The sequence below is a fragment of the Chinchilla lanigera genome, unplaced genomic scaffold, assembly GCF_000276665.1.
Source record: "Chinchilla lanigera isolate Chin_1 unplaced genomic scaffold, ChiLan1.0 scaffold00012, whole genome shotgun sequence".
NCBI lineage: Eukaryota > Metazoa > Chordata > Mammalia > Rodentia > Chinchillidae > Chinchilla > Chinchilla lanigera.
The window spans coordinates 28,799,133-28,821,088 of record NW_004955413.1 but is presented as its reverse complement, the minus strand read 5'-3'; the positions used below and the strand labels follow the sequence as shown (position 1 = coordinate 28,821,088).

The window sequence follows — 21,956 nt, the reverse complement described above, 5'->3', positions numbered from 1 at the left end:
CGCGCGCCGGCGCCGTGACGTCACGCCTTGGAGCTGAGGCCGCCGGGGCCGTGCGGGGAGCGGGCGGCGAGGGGCGGCGGCATGGCGGAGAGCGAGGCCGAGACCCCCAGCACCCCGGGGGAGTTCGAGAGCAAGTACTTCGAGTTCCACGGCGTGCGGCTGCCGCCCTTCTGCCGCGGGAAGATGGAGGAGATCGCCAACTTCCCCGTGCGGCCGAGCGACGTGTGGATCGTCACCTACCCCAAGTCCGGTGAGCCGCGCCCGCCGGGACGCAGCGCGCCGCCGAGGCCACCGCCCGGTGCCCGACCCTGCCGGGCAGGGAGGGGCCGGCCGCAGGGGGAAACCGAGGCCCGCGGCCTTGAGTCCCGCACCCGTCCCGCCTTCCCTCCCGCACCCGGCGGCTGTGTGACCTTGGGCGGGTCACCGAACCTCTCTGTTTCTGAACCGGGCCCGCCTCGGGTGAGCGCGGCGTCCTGGTGATGATTCGGGAAGAGGGACGCAAAGCACGGGCTCATTTCCAGCGTGGGCACGGGTGGCGGAGGGACCACCCCTGGCCCTGTGCCTGCCCTGCACGGTCCCTGCTTTAAAGGCTCTTCCCTCCCCCAGGCGGGAGCCCAGGCGTTTCCATTTCCCAGCATTAACTGACGTCAGCGCTCGCAGCTACCGTGAATGGTGCAGATGGTGATGCCCCCTTTACAGTCCCGACACCAGGGCTCAGAGAAGGGGGTGGCCGGCCCAAGGTCACCCAGCTGGTGAGTGGCACGTGAAGCCTGGTGGAAGCAGTGGCTGCAGGCCTGCTGGAGGGCCCGATGGGAGCAGCGGCGGTGTGATGCCTCTTCGGAGGTTCGTGGGGAAAAGAGGTAGCGTTCCTGTTCTCCAGGTGTGCCCGGAGGGCCCTCTGTCGCCCCTGAATGGCAGGGAGATGCCCAGTCTGGCTGTCTCTGGCATGGTTTAGAAGGTGGCTGCCTTCGGGTCACTGTATTGGACCATCTGTGGGGCAGGCTGTGGCAAGAGCTGTTGGCGTAGCCCTCCTACTGTATGGGCGACCAGACCCCGCGGGCAGATGCTGGATGTCCCCGAGGAAGCTTGGGTAGGGGGTCTCAGTGGAGGGTTGGGGCCGCACAGAGGTGCTGGGCCTGTGAGGCTTGGAGGAGGAAGTCCTAGTCTAATGTGGCTGCCTGCAGCCTGGAGCCCTGCCTGCTGGGCTGTCCTGGGGAAGGGCGAATGGAAGGAGACTGACCAGGGACTCTTGCTGTGGCGGGAGACCAGCCTGCACAGCTGTCGCCCCAGTGCTGCGGATCACAGGGGTGGGAAGGAGAGTTTGGCTTCTAGAGAAAGCGCTGGTATGGAGTGTACCTGCTCTAAGCCCCCTGCTGGGTTGGTGGACTCGTGGATGACACATGTTTGTAACGCATCCCCGTGACACAGAGATATAATGGTCTTCTGCGTAGTGGAGAACCAGTGACTGCCCAGAGAGCCTGTGGGCACTGTGTCCCAGGAGCCAGCTTCTCAGAGTTCAGACGACGAGTGTGGCCTTCGCCTCTCACTGTCTCCCTCTGCCTCGCCTCCCCCGCCTGCTCCTCTTACCTGTACGCCTGAGGGCCAGACAGCCCAAGGGCCATCCTGTTGGAACTGTCTGCAGGCCTAGATGGATGCTGTCACTAAGGACGCAGCCAGCCGCCTGCACACTCTGTGTGTAGCTTACAAGGCCCTCTGTCTCCCCAAAGAGTAGGCGAGGGACAGGGCAAGGTCCCCATTTCACAGATGGGGAGACGGAGGCTGTGGGGATTGAGTGGCCTGACTTAGCAGCAGAGATGGCATGGCTCTGAGATCCTTTGAGAGGTGTCACCTCCAGTTCAGGCGCTGGGGGTCCCCTGAGCCCTTTTGGGACCGTTATGCCTGAGGCTACTTACTGAACTTGAGTGCTCAGGGCTCTGCCCTGGTCAGTCCACATGCATGGGCCTTATGCATGTTTCTCAGGGGCTCAGAGAAGGCAGGAAGTAGCTCAGAGTCCCAGTCTCGGAGGGACAGAGGGCCCCTGCTCCGTGGCCAGCCTCTGCCCTGCCCCACGGGTGCTTTTTGCCTTTGGAAAATCGCAGGAGCCTCTTGGATGCAGGCGCCTTTTCACTGCTGTGCCGCTGGCTGGATGTTCCCTGTTCTGGCGTCTCAGCCCTCATGACAGGTTGGGACTGTGCCGCACCGTGCAGATGCCTCTGACCACAGGTGCCATTCAGAGCGGAGAGGGGGAGACGCCGTGCTGCAGTAGCGTGCACTGCGTGCTGGGTGCCCCTTGGCCACCCGTGCGCACGTGCAGGACAGCACAGGCGTGGGCCGGTTTGGTCAGGGCTGAGTGCTGCTGGACAGCAGTGCAGCCTGGTGCCTCGGCTATGGCGTCCGAGGAGCCTCTGTGTTCTCGTCATCACGGTCCGTGTTCATGGCCATTCTGTGCGGGTGTGTAACTGAGGGCTGAACCCAGGGCCTTCACACTGAGCTCCATCCCCAGCCCTTGTTTTTTACTTTGAAACAAGGTCTTGCTAAGTTGTAAGTTGTACAGGCTGGGCTTCAATGCACAATTCTGCCTCAGCCTCCCAGGGTGCTGGGATTGCAGGCTTGCACACCCATGCCCTGCTGTGATCATTCATTCTTGCAGTCTGTTCGGCTCTCAGTTTGTTGTCGAGCTGTGCGTTACTGGTTTGGTGGCAGTCAGGGCCATGGGCTTGCTAGCAATAGTTGCTGGTTCCAGATGGGGCAGAGCCCTAGAGTGACAGCATGTCTGCTTCGGCGTGAGAATACTGTATGCTCCTGCTTGGCCACAGGGCCTCCTCTGTGGCTTCATTTTCCCTTCCGTCCAGCCAGGCCGGAAGTGCCTGTGCATTCTCTCGTCGCTGAAGACAGGGAGGCGCATCGGTGCTAGGGCAGGAGCCGGTGGGGGTGGAGCCAGTGGGCCAGTTCTGCCCCATCCTGTGGGACTCAGCAGGGCCCTGGTCTCTGAACTGGTTTGCTCAGGAGGAGTAAGAGGATCAGAGCCAGTTGGTTGGTTTGGGTCCTAACTTGTGAGTCAGCGGGGAGTCAGGTGGACGCAGGAACACGGAGTGCAGGGTCCTGGGCTGTGCGGATGTCCTCGCTTTCTTTTTGTGTCTGTTGCTGCACCGGGCAGGGGCCTCTGGAGTATTGCGAGTGAGAGGGCCTGGCCAGGAGGCCTGGCTTAGGAAGACGGACTGTGCCTGGGGGGTTGCTGTGGGGCTGGACTGCAGGCTGAGGGTGACCAGCCCAGTATTGGCCACTAGCCACGTGCCCTGTGGTCCCTTCCTTCTCATGTGGAGGGAAGGCCGGAGGGGAGGGGCCGGGCACAAGGGTGTCTTGGTGTCCGGCGTGGACGGGCAAAGAGCACGCCCAGAAAGGAGGACCTGGCGGGGAGCAGGAAGCCGTGTCCTCGATTGCTCCCTGGTCAGGCAGAGGATTTCTTTGTACCTTTGATTTTTTCAGTGCTTTGAATTTTTTTCTAGTTAACTGTCCTGCTTGGGATTCTCTGAGCTTCTTAGATTTGTGGTTTGTTGCTTTTAGTTATTTAAAAAAAAAATTCACCCATGGGTTTTTCAAATGTCTCTCTTTCCATCCTGTCTCCTCTGTGGTTTCTAGGGCGTGCGTGTTGGGTAGCTGGGCACTGTCGCAGCCCTCGGGCGCTTTGCTGTCTCTCCAGTCTTCCTCTCTGTGTTGCTCAGGGTGCTTCCTGTGGGCCAGTCTTCAGATGCACTGATGCTGCTGTGCGAGTGCGGCCTGCAGAGGCATTCTGCATCCCCTTTACTGTGTTTTTGCTGTGCCTGTCATCTGTGTGTATGTGTCTGGGTGTGTGCGTGCGTCTGCGTGCTCTGTTCCTGTGAGTACGTGTGCATGTTCCTGTCTGTGCCTGTGTGTGTGTGTGTGTGTGTGTGTGTGTGTGTGTGTGTGAAGTGCTCCCCAGTCTGGGGTCAGGCGCAGTTTTGGGTGCTGGGTTATTGTGTGCTAGCTTTTGTGGCCTTGGGCAGGTCACCCCAGCCTGCTTCTCCGTGGTAAGACGAGATGGTGATAGTCAGTGGTGAGGCCAGACCAGGAAGGGTGGGAAGTGCTTGGTAAGCGATTTCCTGGCGGGGCGCTGCTGGGATAGCTATCAAGGCTGTCGGATGCCTTGGGCTGGGCTGTCGCTGTGGCTCTCCCCGTCCAGTAGCCAGCAGGGTGACCAGGAGCCGCCCTTTGCCCCCTGAGGTTCCCCATCCTTCTCTGCTGGCAGGGGCTGAGAACTGGGAGCTGCTGTGGTTATGAGCACCAAGGATGGGATAGCAGCTCTCAGTTGACAGCAGCTCTCTTCCGGAACACGGGCGAGGATTCCCCCAGGAGGGCTGAGTGCCAGGCGGGTGGTGTCCTCAGAAGCCAGCCATCGGGCCAGCTCCACGGAAGTACAGCTACTGCTGTCCCACGGGAGCGGGAGGATTCTGGCTGCTCCTTCAGGCTGTGTGATGACTCCTCGGGGCTGGTGGACATGCACGCTGCCTCTGCTTGCTCTTGCTGCCTTGCTGAGATGGCAGGGAGGGGTGGAAAGCTCTGCACCTGAGAGCAGGAGGAGGTTTTGGGAGAGGAGCGCAGTGGCCAGGTTGGCTGGCTCTATGGGCCAGGAGGCTGCGTGCCCGCAGAGGGGATGGCTGTGGGCAGGGACCCTTCCTGCTCCGGTGCTGCGGCAGCAGTCAGATGTGGCGGCTACTCTGCTGGGGGCCCCTGCCGACAGGAGGGCTCTTCTGTGGGGACCCTGGTGCAGAGCTGTGGTTCCGGGGCTGCAGAGTGCAGGCAAAGGAAGTGGGGGTCTTGGGGAAGCTGCGCCCTGTGGGTTGGAGGCTCTTAGCTCCCAGGGCGCCTGTGTATCAGCTCCAGCCCACACAGGAAGTCAGGGTCGCAGTCTCTAGAGCAAGGATTAGGATTTGACGCAGCTGTGGAGCTGAGGTGATGGTCCCCCCTGCCCTGCTGCCTCAGCACCCCCACCCCCAGCCTTCCGTGCTGTCTCAGAGCTGAGCCAGGTAGGGAGGTCTGCAGCAGGATCGGCAGAGACCTGCAGACACGGACAGGTGCAGGGGAGAGGACCGCTGTGAACCAGACTGCGAGGAGTCTCAGAAAGTCTGACCCACACCCGCCCCTCAGCTCTCTGCCTCATGCCCCGCCTGGCCGCCTAGGGGTGCAGGAGGAGAGAAGGACCCTGAGCCCCTCCAGAGCGGAGCCAAGAGGGCTGGAACTCCGGCGCTGCATGGGAAGGTGTGCATGTCGGGCTGAGGAAACATCCCAGAAAATGGACAGAAGTTTTTACAGAACGATGGCACATAGAGGCAAAAAGATAAGGACGTTAGAATACTGATCTCAGAGTCCCAGGCAGAGGATGGAGAGTAGGGAAGAGAAAAATGGGTGAAGCCAGGATTTCCAGAACTCAGGGACTTGAGCTACATAAGATTCCCTTTTTCCGAGAGCCTGGTGCGTAGAGAGTGCCGAGGCACATTGCTGTGGTGCCTAAAGGCTGAGCCTCAGCCCTGCACAGTGGGGTGCATCTGTGATCCCATCCCTCTGGGAGGCTGAGACAGGAGGATCACAAGTTCCAGACCAGCCTGGGCAGTTGAAACCTTGTCTCAAAATAAAAATGTAAGATATGAGTGGAGATGTAGCTCAGTGCAAAGGCCCTGGGTTCAGTCCCAGTGGTAAGGAGGGGAAAAGGAAGACGCTGAGGCTCAGGCGCGCAGAGCTGTGGAGGGCTGGGCCGGCAGCAGCCTGGCAGAGTCCGGGACCAAGGCCTGCGGTGTCTCCGCAGGAGGTGGCGGCGGGGAGGGCGGGGCCCTGGGTCTCTGTGCCTGCCCGCGGCCTGTCCTGCCGGAAGTGAGACGCCTGCCGTCATGCCTGTCACAGTCACTGGGGCGCCTGTGGGAAGGGCCCAGGTGAGGCGAGGGCTGACCCAGGAAGACAGCTGTGAGGCGAGTCAGTGGGGGGTGACAGGCAGGTCGCCGAAGGGGAGGGGGGGTGGGGGGGTCCCCAGAAGTAGGGGGCTGCTTCCCTTTGGTTTCAGTGACCATGAAGCTGCGCTTTGAAGTGTTGCTGTGGTACAGTGAGGTGTTAGGACGGCGAGCGAGGCACAAGCCCACAGCGCGTTACCGTGCCTGCGAAAGTCGTGATCCTTGTGCTTTGCTTTTTTTTGTCCTTTTGAGACAGGGTCTCGCTGTGCAGTTCAGGCTGGCCTTGGGCTCACTTCGGAGCCCAGGCTGGTCTTCAACTCACAACGATCCTCCTGCCTCAGCCTCCCGAGTGTGGGATGACAGGTGTGCGCCACCACGCTTAGCTATGCTTTGCTTTTGTTGTTAATCTCCTACTGTGCCTGTAAATTAACCCTTGTCCCAGGTGTGGATAGGAAAAGACGCACAGCTTCAGAAGTCCCAGGGTGCTGGGGCAAGCCCCCCGCAGGAAGGGGAGAGCCCTGTCTCTGGCCGCGCCCAGAAGGTTCGCCTGTCACAGAGTTGAATCCGTCGCGGACAAGTAAGCAGGCGAGCAGCAGCGGTTATGTACACCGGACAGAGAGGCAGGAAGTGTGATGCACGTCGGGTCCAGAAAGCGCTCAGTTCACTCCAGCGTAGACTCAGGCTGTGCGCTGACGGCGTGACTGCAGAGGGGAGAGGGTGTGTGTCGCGTGTGCCTGCGTGTGTGTGGGCAAGGACTCGGCTGCATCTTCACCTCCTGGGCTGAGGGTCTGTGGAGCAGCTCGGCGGCACAGATGATGAGCACAGACGTCCGCTCCTCTTTCGGGAGTCTGAGGGTGAGAGGAGCGACTTTGCCTCCAGGGAGTGGATGGGGCAGGAGGAGCACGGGCTTCGTTCTGCGCCCGGCAGCACTCAGACTTCTTAGGCTGGCGGCAGTGTGACTTTGGTAAATAGCGGAAATGAGAATCACAGGAACCGCACGTTCTGGGCCCGGTTCTGACCGCCTCGGACCCCGGAACCGTGCCTTCTGTCTCCCCCATTCTGAGCGGAGGTTGCCGGGCTCCATGGGTGTTGACGGGTTGCTGCTGGGATTTGCCAGGGAAGTCCCCCTGAACTGAGGGACCGCCCCAGAGCCGGGGTCAGAGAGCACTGCCCGTCGGGAAGGTCAGGACGGCGAGCCTGGCCTCAGTGCCGCAGAAGCCCTGTGTGGGCCGTGCGCCCGGCCCACGCGGCACCTGGAGCCTGTGGAGCCCCAGCTCGAATCACTGGGCCTGGCGGGGCCTGCCCTGTCGTAGCAGGTCAGGTTTTCAGGGGCCAGATTTGCTGACGGCAGGCGCTCTCCTCTGCGACGTGTACCTGCTTGGGCGTCCCTGCCCTTCTGTCCCGGGCCTGCTGCGCCGTGATGGGTCTCCGAGCCCTTCGGCCCTTGCCTACCGCCGCCCCACCTGACCCTTCTGGAGTCCGAGGCCCTTTCCTGTGCAGCCCCCTCCCTGCCCTGACCCTGGGCTGTGGCCCCTGCACTTGGGTATCTCACTGGTGCCAGGACGCATTCTAGCCCGCCCTCCCTGTGAGGGCCACCGTAGGGGCCGCCCAGCATGTCAGCCTGTCCCGGGGCACCAGTCTGCCTGCAGGGGCTCAGCTCGTGGTGCCCGTGCCTTCGTGGTGCCCGTGCCTGCGTGCTCAGAGCTGTGCATTCGCAGAGCCTCTGTGGCCCGAGCAGGTCACTCTGTGGCCCTTCCTCTGTCACCTCCTGTGAGAAGGGGGGGACTTGCCTCCATTTTCTAGAAGGGGGAGACAGGGCCACATCTCTCCTGGAACTACCGGGAGGCTTGGCATGCTGGGGGAGGATGGAGGCTGCATCACAGGCTTGTTGAGCGACCACACAGTGGCCAGAGTTCCGGGCAGTCGCCAGGAAGGGACACCATGCCCGTGCCCTGTGCCCCCTGTTGTGACCTCCACTCAACCAGCCCCTACCTTCCCCAAGCCCCCTCTCAGGCACTGGGTGACGTAGAGCCGGAAGTTCTAGGCCCCAGGGGCCGAAGAGCTCCAGTCTAGACTTGGGGTGCCAGGGAAGGCTTCCTTGGGGGGCAGGAACCCCCAGGTCCAGTCCAGGCCGGCCAGGCGTGTTAAAGGCCCTGGGCAGGGGGCTGGGGCAGGAGGGGACCTGCAGGGGCTGGGGCTTGGGAGGAGAAGGTAGACCCCCAAAGGGCTCCATTGCTGCGACCCTGAGAGCCCTGGGCGCAGGCAGCCAGCAGGAGCAGGTAGAAGGGCTGGGCAGGCTTGTCCGGTGTCCAGGGCCACTAGCTGGGCGACGCACAGGCAGTGGCGTGGGAGGTGGAGATGGAAGAGCTCCCCGAACGCATGTGGTGGAGGCTCTGGCAGAGTCCAGGCTGGTGGCTCTGAAGATGCTCAGGGTGCCTAGAAGGGTGCCTGGAAGGGGGCGGTGAGCAGGTGGTTGTCATTTTTGTCTGTAGTTCGTCACTTTTGGTCATTTGGTCCGTTCTTGCCAGCTGGCTTTATGCCCTAGGCAAGCCAGTGCCTGTTCTCAGCCCTGCCCCCTCTGTACCCTGCTCTCCCTGCCTGGTCTCTGTTGACTTGCTCTTGCAGCTGTAGAAGGTGGGGTGCAGGGTGCTGAGGCAGCAGAGGCCTTGGGGGCACTGGGGCGGACCCTGGGGCCTTCAGGGTAAAGGCCTCTTCCTCCGCAAGGTGGTGTCTTCCGGCATAAATATTTAATGGCGGAAATGTGGGATCGAAGTGGGTGATGTTGACAAAGACGTTAGTGTGCAGACAAATGCGTCTGGGCCGCTGGCCTGTGGGGGCTGTGGTGCCTGTGGGGGTGGGGACCACTGGAGGCAGAAGATGACGACGTCCCTGGGAGGCCGCGTTGGGGACTCTGCCTACACCGTGCCACGCATCAGGAGGAGCAGTGTCAGCCATGCCCCAGCTCCGTGACCGCGGACCCAGCTGGGTCTCAGGAGCCCCTAGTGGGTAGTGGTGCCAGCTCAGGGTGAGGAAAGCCCCGCAGCCCGGACCGGGACCCCCCTGCGCGAACGGAAAGAGCGCTTCCTTCTGCGGGTCAGCAGCTCTGGTGGATGTTGGCTCTTGCCTGGACTGCTGTGTCCTGGTGCTGCTCAGGGCAGGAGGATGTGCAGGGAGCAGGTGACGACCCGGCTGTCCTGCTGCATCGGAGCCTGTGCCCTTGTGATGGGGCAGTGCGGGCCCATGCTTTTGGGCTGTGGGCACAGTGGGGACAGCGAGATGTTAGGGAACCCTTGCTGCCAGGACATTTCACCGGGCGCAGAAAGTCGGGAGAGAGGAAGGAGGCTCCAGGCAGGGGACTGGCAGGTGCCACTAGCCAGCAGGCAGGCAGGGACAGCGTGGACACAGCTGACAGGTCTGGGGTGTGGGGTCAGGGAAGGCTTTCTGTGGACGGCATCGTAAACCGACTTCTGTGTCCGGGCCACGGGCTGCGCTGTGTGGGAAGCAGGCAATGTGTCCCTCCTGGAAAGTGCCTCAGGTGTGAGGGGCAGTGTCACCCGGGGCAGGGGGGGCGGGTCTGGCCACACCTGATGGTGGGGTCAGCAGCTCGCTGCATTGTACCTGTGAGGAAGGGAGGAAGGTACGCACCTGCAGGAGCATCAGTGTCCTTGGGGGTGAGGCCACCTAGCTAGCAGGGAGGGGCAACCAAGGACAGAGGCTGTGCGCTGCAAGGGAGGCACCAGAGCTGAGCTGCGCTGTCACTGAGTTCACAGGAGGAGGTGGTGACTGGGAGGACCTGGGGACCAGGATCTGCCCGGATGGAGCTGAACGTGTGAGGTGCTGAGCGTTTTTTGGGGCCTGGGACAGGCTGGGGGCATGCAGCGTGGCCTTTGTTCTTGGCAGCTGCCTCAGTCCTAATTCCCTCCCGGCCCGAGGGGGCCCAAATAGACAGTGTGCCCAGGGTGGCCTTGGTGGGCTGTGGTTGTCACCCAGTGGCCGGGCGGGCCCCGCTTCTTCCTAGCCCTGGCAAAGGCTGAGCTGCTCAGACTCTGCTGGGCTGGCTGTGTGCAGCGGGGTGGGCGGGCCCTGGACCCAGGGCTCAGCAGGAGGACCAGGCACACGGCTGTGTGCAGACACTGGTGTGGGCGGTAAGTGACCCTGGAGCCTGGGCCTCAGGGAAGGCGGCTGACGGTGGAGACGCAGAGGGTGGTGTGAGGGCAGGCAGAGGCCAGGGCGGGGGCCTCAGAGGTTTTGCATGGGGTACCTGGGGCTTTATTTGTCAACAGTGCAAAGCTGGGAAGGGTTTTAGGTTGGGGACCACGGAACCAGAGTCTGCAATGTGTGTTCTTCCCAGGGGGTAGTCCCCACATGCAGCAGGGACCAGTGCATGCCATGATGCCCCTTTGTAAGAGAGGGCACTGGGCAGCAGGTCTGCAGCTCTCCAGCAGCTGGGCCCCTCGAGTAGAGGCCCTGCGGCCTTGCGTGGCTTGGGGCATGGGCTGTGGCTAGCCCTTGGCCGTTGCGGCTCCCCGCCTCAGGGCTGGGCCACTCCCACTGAGCCCCGGCCTCTCTCCCAGGCACAAGCCTGCTGCAGGAGGTGGTCTACCTGGTGAGCCAGGGCGCCGACCCCGATGAGATCGGCCTGATGAACATTGATGAGCAACTCCCAGTGCTGGAGTACCCGCAGCCGGGCCTGGACATTATAAAGGTACCGCGGGCAGCAGCCCAGCCCCTAGCAAGCCCCTGGACACCTCAGTGTTACACCTTCTGGAGGGGCCCAGGGACTCTGTGGGTGCAGGCTAGCTAGGAGAGACACTGACAGGGCCGAGCCTGGGGCTGTGACCCTGGCCTCTGATCAGGGTGTGGCTGACCCATCTGAGTGGGTGGGTGCGGGACCCAGAAGCCTTACGTGAGGCACCTGGGCCTTTATTTGTGAGCAGCAGAAAGCTAGGGAGGGTTTCAGGAGGGTGATCTTCCTCCCATCTGCGGAGGGAGGGGGTGGGTGTGTTTGATCAAATATTTGGTATCAGGAATACGATAACGTTTTCTGCCCAGCCCTGCATATTGTCCCCCTGCTGGAGCTGGACTTTTCTCCACTCCCTGCCCACCTCCCCGCCCCTGCAGCGCTCACTGTGACTGGCTGCGTGCGGTGCAGCTCGGAACATCCCTTCCCGCCCCATGTCACAGCGGGAGGTTCCTCTGTGGCTCCCATCCCAGGGTGCTGGTCCCCGCACCCTCCTCTCAGGTGTGCCTCGCTGCCCACACCACCATGCCCCAGGGCCGCTCCCAGGGGGTGCCGTGCAGCTGTGCTGAGTGCCTGGCCTCTGGGCTGCAGGGAGCCACAGTACCGTAGCCACACAGGTTGGGAAGTCTCTCAGCCTGGGAGGGCTGGGCTTGTTCCCATGGTGACAGGGGAACGGGCTGTGAGTAGAGGGGCCGAGGCCTGGGAGCAGAGGTCCTTCACAGGATCCCCCTGCTGAGCGTGGGGAGGGGTTGGGGCGGCGTGGGGAGGGCGCAGGCGTGGGCTGGAGACTGGCCGTCTCACAGCCTCCACTCAGGGCCAGCACTGCGCCTCCTCTGTTGTCCTCAGGTCTCAGGTCCTCCTCGGTGGCTGTGTTTGGCCACTGTAGGCCCATTGAGCAGCTCTCTGGTCTTGAGCAGATTCCTGCAGCCAGGAGAGGTTGACTTCCTGCGCTGAGGAGGGGGCCCTCGTCTCTACCTCCAGGATCCAGCCTGGGTGCGGGTCCTGCTGGAGAGGCCCTGGGAAGAGGTGGGGTGACAGCCACATCCTCCTCAGAGCCCCCCTCTGCCAACTCCCGCAGGAACTGACCTCTCCCCGCCTCATCAAGAGCCACCTCCCCTACCGCTTCCTGCCCTCCGACCTCCACAACGGCGACTCCAAGGTAAGCTGTGCCCTGCCCTCTGGCCACGTGCCTGGCCTGCTCCCGCCCACGAACTTGTGTGCCAAGGTCTGTCTTGGGTCATGGGTCCAGGATGTTACCCTCACATGAGCGGGGGTCTCTGGTGTGCCCCCAAAGGCAGGTGCCCCCATCTCCCATGCTCCCGATGGGCTCGTTGCCTCAGGGGTGGTATCTTCCCAAGGCCTGTGACCTCATCACCAGCATCACAGCGTGACCCTCGGTTGTCTACTTCAAAGTAGTTCTAGACGACAGGAGTACAACCAGCTGCATGAATGACGCGGTGATGCTGTCTCTGCGGCCCCTGGCCCAGTGAGGAGGCAGCCTGCCAGGGCGGGAGGAGCCTACTAACCCCGCTGCCCACAGGTCATCTACATGGCTCGCAACCCCAAGGACCTGGTGGTGTCCTACTATCAGTTCCACCGCTCCCTGCGGACCATGAGCTACCGAGGCACTTTCCAGGAATTCTGCCGGAGGTTCATGAACGACAAGCGTAAGTGTTTCCCAGGCTGAGCTGTTCCTGGGGCCCTGTGCTGGGCCTCCACCTGCGCAGCCGAGGCTCCTGGTGACAGTGTGCGACATGTCCTGCTTTACAGAGCAGGGCGCCGGTCCTTGGCGCGCCAGTGTCCTGCTCCCCGCCCCTACTGGCTCCTGAGAGCTCCCCAGCCAAGATCCCCTTCCCACCTGGACCCAGCGCATCGCAGAACCCTGCTCCCGCTGACGGGGGGCCACCACACACACTGGCCGGGTCACGCCAGACACCTATTCTGTGCCACTCCTGTCCAGCCACTCTTGCGCACAGACCTGGGACTGCAGAGGCCCAGCCTCTCGCCTGAGGTCCTGAGAGCCCAGGAGCTGACACCCAGAGAGCGCTGAGACAGCACCGCTTCCTCACGGGGGCAGAGGCCGCGCAGGGTGTGGAAGCAAGAGACCACGGGGGGATGTCCTAGCCTGAGACTCCAGGGACGAGGGCCAGGGACACCAGGCACCATGACCTGTGCAGTGTGGGGGACATGCCCCCAGGCTGGCTTCCCAGCAGGGTCTGCAGTGAACTGCCTTCCCCAAGGCCGGAGAGCAGGGAGCTCGCAGAGCAGTGGGGGTGCGGCAGGCTCCTCCCACCGGGTAGGTGGGACAGGAGGGCTCTGGCACCATCTTTTGCACACTTGCCAGGCTAGAGGGGACCGAAGCTCTGGTCTCCGCACAGCCGGTGCCATATGCAGTCAGGCTGCCTCGCTCCTCTCGTGGCCCTAACTGGCTGCCCCATCACCCAACTGGTTCAGGCTGTCTGGAACCTCCCGCACCCACCCCACAGCACCCCCGTCATTCTCTTCCTGCCGAGCCCCTCCCAGCACTGTGGGCACTGTGTCCTTGGAGGCCTCACACCCTGGTCAGGCGCAGGCAGTGAGGGACTTGGGGTGGGCTCGTCCCCCCCAGCTGGGAGCCCTCATCGGCATCAGGCTACCTCACCCGTCCTTCTCTTCCCCGCTGCAGGAGGGGGACCCCCGGGCAGAGGGCGCATTCTTGGTGCCCGGGCATCCCCTCTGTTGCCGTCTCACCCCTCCTTGTCTCCGCAGTGGGCTATGGCTCCTGGTTTGAGCACGTTCAGGAGTTCTGGGAGCACCGCACAGACGCCAACGTGCTCTTCCTCAAGTACGAGGACATGCACCGGGTGAGTGTCGGGGAGGGAGCTGGCCCCGGTGGGTGGCGGCTGTCCCAGGGCTGGGCAGGGTGGGCGTGTGTGTTCCTACCATAGGGGAAGTGCAGCGCGGGAGCGGGCTGGGACAGCCCTCTGGCCCCTCGCTCCGCCCTTTGCTCACACGCGGTTCTCGGGCTCTGAGGGTAGGTTGCCTGCCACAGTTGGCCTGTAGTGCTGCCCGGTGCTGTAAGGGTCCAGCTGGGCGTGTGGGACACGCGGCCTCGCTGTGCCGTGAGGCTGGGTAGGCAGGGCTGCCAAGCGGGCCTCGAGGGCCCAGGGCTTGCTGTGCACAATGGGACGCGCACACGCTGCCACCGTCGTCCTGAGCAGGGTTAGCACAGTGCCCTGGGCAGCGCTGGCACAGCGGGCAGCGTGTGGGACTTCCAGAGTCCTGGGCGGCTGCACTTCGCAGTGGGACCGGGGCTGGACGGGGAGGAACACGCAGCCTTCCCTTCTTAGTGCAGGGCCCCACGCTCCTCCCTCTCTGCATCATTCTTTGTCTCTTTTTCACCGCAGACCCCTCTGCCCTCTCCCCTTCCACCCTAGCTCGTCCCGCCACTGCCGGCCTGCCCCCCATGGCCCCCAGTGACCTCCACGTTGCTCAGCCAGCGGCGTGCGTGGTATCTGGGCCCTTCTTCCCAGCCTTCTGGTGCCCGTGACCAGCCTGCCACCTCCTACCTCTGGCTGCCACCATGCTGCTCTCTCCCCGGTTCCAGGTCCCCCTGCTTCCTCTCCTGGACCAGTCCCAGGGCTCAGGCCTCGGCCTCACCTCCCGTCTTCTCTGGCTCAGTGCCCTGGGTCTTGTTCACTCACCAGGCCTGGGGTGCTGCATCCGTCCTGCACGGAGGCCCTGTCCCCGCCAGGCTGCACGCCTTGTCCCTTGGGTCCCCTGTGCCTGCAGTGCATGGCAGCTGACTCCACCCTCAGGTTTGCTCAGGGAGGAAGTCCTGAGTTGTCCTCGATGCCTCTTCACCCCTGTGTGTTTCTCGAGTCCTGTTGCTCTGCCCTCAGTGGTCCCGTCCCTTCCTACGATGCCCACCTCCTACAGGGCCGCACCACATCCACAAGCTCGTCAGGGACAAACCTTGGCCAAACCACAGCAAGCCCAGCTCGAGCTGTCTCCTGGGGAGTCTGTAATGGACACTAAGGTCTGAAGTACAGTTTCGGCCCTAACGTTTCTGTCTCACACCAGAACAGCTGTCTCGGTGCACATCAGCCGCTCCAGACTGCGCACCTTGCTGGTCACGGTGACACTTAGGGCTGGCGCACTCGGCCGTGTGCCCAGAGGCTCCCCACACCCACCTTCCTCCTGTCTTGACTGCCTTGCCACCCCACGGTCTCAGTGGCCTGTCCAGGTGCCCCAGGGCATTGTCCACTTCACCCTGCTGGGTCTTCTCACAGCCACAAAGTGGTGACCAGTGGCCAGCAGTGCTGGGACCTGCCTGGTTTACTGGCTTTGTGCCATGTGGGGCCTCTTGCCGCGCCCTGCCGAGCTGGGTGCTGCTGTCCTGAGCACAAGTTGCCAGGGAAGGGGAGCCAGGAGGCAGAGTGGGCAGGCCGTCCCGTTCCCAGCCTGGAGCTGGATGCGGCTTCCAGGGCGTTCCTGCCTCCACCTCCGAAGGCATCCTTGGGCAGTGAGCTGTCCTGGGAGGATCTTGTGCTCAGTAGTCGGCTGTGACCTTTTCCTTTGGGTGCTTGTGCAGGGCCAGCTTTGCTGTCCGTCCCCTGCGCCGGTGCTGGGAGGCAGGGCAGTGGAAGCAGGCTCTTTCCATTCCTTTGGTCATGGTCCAGCATCTGTGTGCGGTGACCCTCACACCAAGCCCTGCACAGGACCAGCCCCGGGTGAGGCTGCTCAGGGCGGCAGTAGGAGCCCAGGATCCGCACTGCCTCATCGGTCCCGTGAGAACCCAGGGCGGAGCGGGCCCTCCCGCCAGCCTTCCCGGAACAGGTTTCCTGTAAGGTTTGGGAATGAAACAGATTCTTTACCGCGGACCTGCTCAGGCTTTATCTGCTAGTTTTCTCTCAGCCTTCAGAGAGGAACAGCTGCAGGGAGCTGCAGGGAGCCGGCAGTGCGAGGGAGCTGCGGAGTGCACGCTCAGGGCGAGCAGGGCAGCGGGCTCTTGCTTCCTTTGGGCAGGCAAGGCAGGTTGGGCTCTTTACTCTCCCCAGCTCTTCTAGATTTCAGCTGCCCGGGGCAGGGGAAGGAAGCCAGCCAGCTAGATCTTGCTTCTGAAGGAGATTTCTATTTTTTGCTACTGTTTAAAAATTAACCTCAGCACTCTCAAGAGCTCCTCTCTGCTTCCCAGTTTTGAAGCCCAGGTCTGTACGTGGGAGCCAAGGGCTCTTGGGCCACTCCGGGCTTCACGGCTCCGCAGGGCAGCAGGGGCAGCAGGTGGGGGCAGGGTGGACAGTCCCGGCCTCTGACTGCAGCTTTGCTTGCTGCTCTTGTCTTCCAGGACCTGGTGACCATGGTGGAGCAGCTGGCCAGGTTCCTGGGTGTGTCCTGTGACAAGGCCCAGCTGGAGTCCCTGACTGAGCACTGCCACCAGCTGGTGGACCAGTGCTGCAATGCCGAGGCCCTGCCCGTGGGCCGGGGTACGTGTCCCTGCCCGCCTGGCCCTGCTCCTGCCTCCTTTCCTGTTCGTACCCTCAGGCCTTCTGGACCATTCTGTCCCTTTCACCATAGTACTTGGCCAGCCTGTGCCCTCTGCTTGGCCAGGCACGCAGTGGTCACCTGCCAGCCCGTGTCCGCTGGCACTCATAGGGTTCAGTGAGGTCAGTGCTGCCGCTCAGGGGGCGGCTGTTGGAGATGGCTCGGGCTTTGCAGGCGAGGTGTTTCTAGCAGGGGCCCGCAGTGGCTGAAGTCAGATGCCCCTAGAGCACCTCCAGGGATGGCTTTGGGGCCATGTGTTTCAACATGCAAGGCTGGCGGCTCGTCTCCCAGCTGTCAGCTTCCTGGCCAAGGTGGAGAGGCAGCAGCAGACAGAATGCAGGTCTGCAGGTAGAGACGCTGGCTTCCTTCCTTTCCCAGAAGTGGGCCGACTGTCTTCTGGGTGCAGGTGACGCAGACCACAGACAAGGAAGGGCGCCGCCTGGGGAGGATGAGCAGGTGTAGACAGGGCAGAGCTCCTGGCCAGGGCCGAGGACGGGAGGCGGGTGCCCTGGGTGGCACGTGGCCGTTGGTGGGTATGTACAGTTAGAGATGGGAAGGTGTTTTGGGCTGGCATCCTCTCCGCCTGCTCATTCTCCTTGGGGCACGTGACAGTTCCTGTTGCTCAGTGGCAGGGAGCTGGACGTTAACGTCCCGAGAATGAATCCCAGGTGCTGGCTGTGGACACGTAAGCCCCCCTGCTGGAAAGTCGGACTCGCGTTAACTGTGGTGTAGGCCTGGAGCTGGTCCCCAGGAGTGTGAGTGGAAACCTCGGGGGGAAGCTTGGAAGAGGGGCCGGAACTGCCACCCTGTCCTCTGCGGCATGTGCCCGAAGCATGGGCAGGCTGGAGTGGCAGTCCCGGGCAGGGAAGGCGGAGCTGGGCCCCGACGCAGCCCGTGCCCCTGGGGTGTGGCTGTGGGCAGCCTGCGCTGTCCGCAGCCGAGGGTCACGTGCAGGGCCTCCCACAGGAAGAAGTTACCCAAACCAGAGTGCCTTGTGCTTTATTTTCTGTCGGTGTCTTCACCAACGTTCATTATTATTTATGATCTGTTTGCATTTTTACTTTCGCCTCTGCCACGTTCCCTCTTCCCCTCCGGGATACCCCTGTGGCCGTGTGCGCGGTGCGGACGTGCCCAGCCCCACTGCCCGCCACATGCTCCTTCCTACTGTGTGTTTTGCCATCGTCTGCCTTGGTTTTGTTTATTTCAGTTCTGTGGTTTTGTTTCCTTTTAGCACATTGCCTCTGTGCTCAGAAGAGCTCCCTGAGCGGAGAGGGGCAGGGGCTCGGGTAGCCGCCCGCACTGCTTGCCCTTGGTTCATGTCACAGCCTAAATTGTCTGAGTACAAATCCTCCGCCAGGTGGGTGCCTCCTTCCCGGCTCAGCTGCCTCGGCTGGGAACCGGTCACGAAAATACTTTCCTGGAAGCTCTGGCCTTGTCCCTGTGGCATCCTTAGAGGGTAGCAGAAGTTTCCTCTTTCCTTCCCCATCCCTGATAGGTGCTGCCAGGATGGGAGGACCAGCGCCGAGCTGGTGAGGGGCAGTGCTAGAGACAGGTGCCGCTTGGAGCTGAGGTGCTGGTGGGGGAGTGAATTCCTTTTTTTTCCTTTTTTTGGGGGGGATACATTAGCAGATTTATTAGGCCATTAGAAAGTCAGAGGAAGCCGGACGTGGTGATGCACGCCTGTAATCCCAGCACCTGGGAGGCTGAGGCAGGGGGGTCACTGCGAGTTCGAGACCAGCCGGGGCTACAAAGTGAGCTCAAGGTCAGCCTGAACTGCACAACGAGACCCTGTCTCAAAAAGACCGGAAAAAAAAAAAGAAGTCAGAGGCAATAGAGAGGGGCTTCAGCTTGAGGGGCTTGAAGAGTTTGCAAACATCCTTTCTTGTTGGCTGGACTAGGGGTGCAGCGCCAGGCCTGGTGTATGCTAGGCAAGCGCCGTACCACTGGGCTGCACATACAGCCCAGACAGTGGAAAGAACCCCAAAGGAGGCTGCTACGGAAAAGCTTAGAGCAGAGGTGTCCAGAAGTGGGAAGTCCGGAACCACCATTGGGCTTGGACCTGACCCACTGGGAATTTGTAGTTAACAAGGAAAACAGGTCCACATCTTCTGGTGGTGGTTTTTGGTTTTGTTTATGGTACTGGGGGTTGAATCCAGAGCCTTTTTATATTTTTATTTTGAGACAGGGTCTTGCCAAATTGCCTGAGTCAAATTTGTGATCCTCCTGCCTCAGCATCCCAGAGTCCTGGGATGACAGGTGTGCAACATCACACCCAGTACCTGGTGCTATTTTTGCCTCTCTGGTTTGCCCTCTAAGACTTGCTAAGCCCCCATAGCTTGGCGCCTGCCCCTGTGCCCTGTTGACTAGCCCTGCTGAGCCCGACCCTAACTGGGGGTTGTTGTTGGAGGGCACATTCTGCATCCGGTCTGGAGAGTGAGCTCAGGCCACAGTACTCTGCTCACGGTAAATTTGCCCCAAGCTTTTGAACACAGGCTGAAGTCTTCGCCTTTGACTCCTTTCCATGTGCCGTGAAGTTTTCTGTCTTGGGGTGGATTTTTTTCTTTTTCAAATTCCCCAAGGCGAGTGGCACCCTGGTAGCTGTTGAGCAACGCGTGAGTCTTGGTGTCACAGGACCCCAGCCCCGCATGATGCCCAAGCACACGTGTCCTGTGGAGCGTGCTGCCATTCTGCAGCGCTGCCCAAGCCCCATCGTGTCCTGGGACGTTGACCGTGAGCCGGAAGGGAGCCCCTCCTGCCGGCCTCCAGCGGTAGGGACCAGGCAAAGGTGGCCCCGGCCATTTCACTGCCAGATGTGGAAGGAGGCAGGGTCTGCTCATGTGGAGCCAGTGCTGCCGGGGCCGCTGGCCCACCCCGCCCCTAGGCCAGGATCTCAGGGTCCTTCTGGGCCGGAACTGGGGGAGCCTAGTTCCGTAGCTGGCCCAAGTGCCGGCAGCTGCAGCACACCCCGCTCTGGTTTGTGTTGCAGGGAGAGTGGGGCTGTGGAAGGACATCTTCACCGTCTCCATGAACGAGAAGTTCGACTTAGTGTACAAACAGAAGATGGGGAAGTGCGACCTCACGTTTGACTTTTATTTATAATGACGGAAGCGGCGAACTTGCATGCGGTCCCCAGACGCTCCTAGCTAAACGTCCTGTATGCATTCATTTATTCCTTGCTGGACACACCTGGAAGCAGCGTGTAACCGCGGGGAAGGAACCCACGGAGACCCCGAAGTGTGCCAGTCTCCAGCCACAGCTGCGTCTCGCCTTTAGTGTTTGAAGTCTTCACGTGTTTGATGCTGTGTCTGATGCAAATCTTATACAAATTACAGTCCGCGGCCGGCATCCTAAGTACGAAGTCCGAGCCATAGGCAGCTCCCGCCTCTGCCTCGGGCTGCCCCATCTACTTACTGTATTTTCCAGAGCTTTTCACTGGAAATCTAAATAAATACAGTAAAACGAGTAAAAGTTCTTTTCCGAGGGGAAGCAAGAGTGAGTCACCACCCAGTGGCAGAAGCTCTCCGAAGGCCTCTTTTCAGTAGCAGTTGCCCAAGCCCTGCATGGTGCTGTCCCTTGGTTCTGAGGTACCTGTGAAAACAGGATGAGGTGGGGTGCAGGGGAGCTGGAGTTGGTGTGTTCTGCTGGAGTTCAACCCTTGTGACTTTGCAGGCATCTTCGAAGACTTCGGGACGGGGGTGCTCAGGCGCTCCCCCCTGCCTGCACACGGACACCCAGCACTGGAGTCAGATCCTGCAGGCTTTCCTTTTGTCCCCTGGAGTAGTGACATGCACCGGCGAGCAGAGGCGTTGTAGCACAGCACTTTTCTAGAAGTCCTGGGTCTCTAGTTTTTAGCTTGTTCCCCATGTGCCTGAGGCTTTCCGCTGAGAACCCTTTTGCAAGTTAAGCGCCCTCTGTCCACCCACCCCTTAGTACGTCTGGGGCAGTGGCCATGTCTGTACTGCCCACCACTTGCTTCCTTGCTGGCCCGTTTGGCTGGAGGAGGAATGGGGAACCGGCCAGGTGGGAGGTGCCGGAGTTCGGCTCTGTCCCCCGTGGGGCAGGGCTGTGCTGTTGGGGCAAGTGGTCTCTGAAGCAGGCGCAGATGGGAGCCTGAGTTTCCGTCTGTCTGGGAGAAGCTGGGCCGGGGCCAGGGCACGTGGGTGGCGGGCGCGGGTGGCAGCACCTTTTCTGTGTGTCTGGGAGGGAGGCTGCTTTCTGTGAAATTTCATTTCTATTTTTCTATTTTTAGTACCGTATGGATATTACTGGGCACTACACATGATATTTCTGTGCTTGCTTGCATCTTTAATAAAGACACCTTCCCTGCCTTTTGTCGAGTGTGTGCTGCGGTTGGAGGTGGGGAGAACAGGAGTGACCTCGTTGGTGCCGTCTCCAGGGGGTGGCTGCAGAGGGGAGCAGGCCCGTGTTAGGTTTTGATGAGGTAGAATTAGTTCACTCACATTCAAACTTCCCAGTGGCTGCACACCCCCACCCCGTGCATTTCCCCTTCCACCTTTGACCCCGCCTATGCCCGGAAGCAGAAGGAGAATTGGGAAAGAGATCGAGAGGTTTTGTTGGGCCGGTGGGGTTGGTGCCTCCGCCTCTCCAGTGTCTGCCTGTCTGGCGATGCCCTCAGGACCATGGACCCTTGCTGGCCAACTCCCCTCCAGGGATCCCAAAGCTGCATCCTGATTCCTAGTGGGAGAGAAGTTCAGACACTGTCACTGAGGCACCTGGGGAATCTCCTGTCTTGGGAACTCCTTTTGGTTCTCGGGTCATGGCCTCGCCTGTGCTTGCTGGGGATCTGGAATGAACACACACCCTGGTTGCTTTGTCGAGTGCCCTGCGTGCCCTGGAAGACCCCTCCTGGGCCACTTACAAACCGTGTAAAGCTGGGGGCGGTTCAGGGGCCAGTGGTGCAGTGGCCCGGAGGCTCCCTTAAACACCTCTCTTCACGGGGCCATCTTCCCATGGACGTGACACTCCCTGTGTACCAGGCCTTCGTTGGGCACGGAGGGGGTGGCAGTGAGTAAGCCCCAGCCCACTGGAGCTCGGGTCCCAGTGGGGAGACAGGTCGCCAAGGAGACCCGGACAGGCTCCAGTTCCGGGGTGCTGTCAGGGCTGGCCAGCAGGCTTGGGGAGGCCTGGGGGGCCTGGAGATGATGCTGGAGCAGCCAGTAGGAATTGGCTTGGAGCCTCAGGACAGCTGGGTAATAGGACCGTGCTGGCAGGCTGCAGGCCTCATGTGGCAGGACTCAGCCAGTTCACAAGGGCTTCCCAGGTCATGAGGTTTAAATTCTGTGCTAAGAGGGAGCCTCAGAGGGATCCATCCAGAGGGTCCTCCCTGATTGGCTTTTCACAGCTTCCTGGCTGCCGTGTGATTGACTGCAGGGGCAGAGGTGGGTTGTGTGGGGGTGGGGCTGCATCAGGACCGGCAAGGCTCCATCTGGCAGCCTGTGCTTCTGAGCGTTCTGTGCTGCTGTATTACCACCTTCCTGCTCGTGGGAGCTACAAGGACACGGCCTGCGGGGCTGTGCATCGGTGCAGGTGAGAGCAGATGTGGAGGCTGGAGTGTCTGGGGGAGGGAGGTCCGAGCCCTGCCTGAGTGGGAGAAGCCTAGAGGCAGGGAACAGCGGTCTCCTTGTTAGATTTCAAAACACTCCACCACAGTTCCCGAATGCCGGAGTCCCCAGAGGTGGAGGTCAGCGGTGACTTGACTTGGATCAGACAGA

The 21,956-nt window shown here is 61.6% G+C and overlaps 1 protein-coding gene across 2 annotated transcripts; it reads left to right on the top strand.

The window, feature by feature from the left end:
• The first annotated feature begins 6 nt into the window (after positions 1-6).
• Positions 7-20,552, top strand: Sult4a1 (sulfotransferase family 4A, member 1). 2 transcript variants are annotated; one of them, XM_005379446.1, is made up of 7 exons: positions 7-250; positions 10,535-10,665; positions 11,780-11,860; positions 12,242-12,368; positions 13,450-13,544; positions 16,028-16,166; positions 19,211-20,552. In XM_005379446.1, exons 1-7 carry the CDS (start codon positions 82-84, stop codon positions 19,321-19,323), a joined length of 855 nt encoding a protein of 284 aa, XP_005379503.1. In that variant the 5' UTR covers positions 7-81; the 3' UTR covers positions 19,324-20,552. The 2 variants fall into 2 exon arrangements, with proteins under 2 accessions (XP_005379503.1, XP_013366722.1); XM_013511268.1 differs by lacking the exon at positions 19,211-20,552 and adding an exon at positions 17,456-17,596.
• The last annotated feature ends 1,404 nt before the right edge of the window (positions 20,553-21,956 follow it).

Bases quoted from the DNA above. Each gene is read 5' to 3' on its own strand.
- Sult4a1 (XM_005379446.1), top strand. From the start codon at position 82: ATGGCGGAGAGCGAGGCCGAGACCCCCAGCACCCCGGGGGAGTTCGAG. The intron at 251-10,534 runs GTGAGCCGCGCC...CCTCTCTCCCAG, and splicing joins CGTCACCTACCCCAAGTCCG to GCACAAGCCTGCTGCAGGAG. The intron at 16,167-19,210 runs GTACGTGTCCCT...TTTGTGTTGCAG, and splicing joins GGCCCTGCCCGTGGGCCGGG to GGAGAGTGGGGCTGTGGAAG.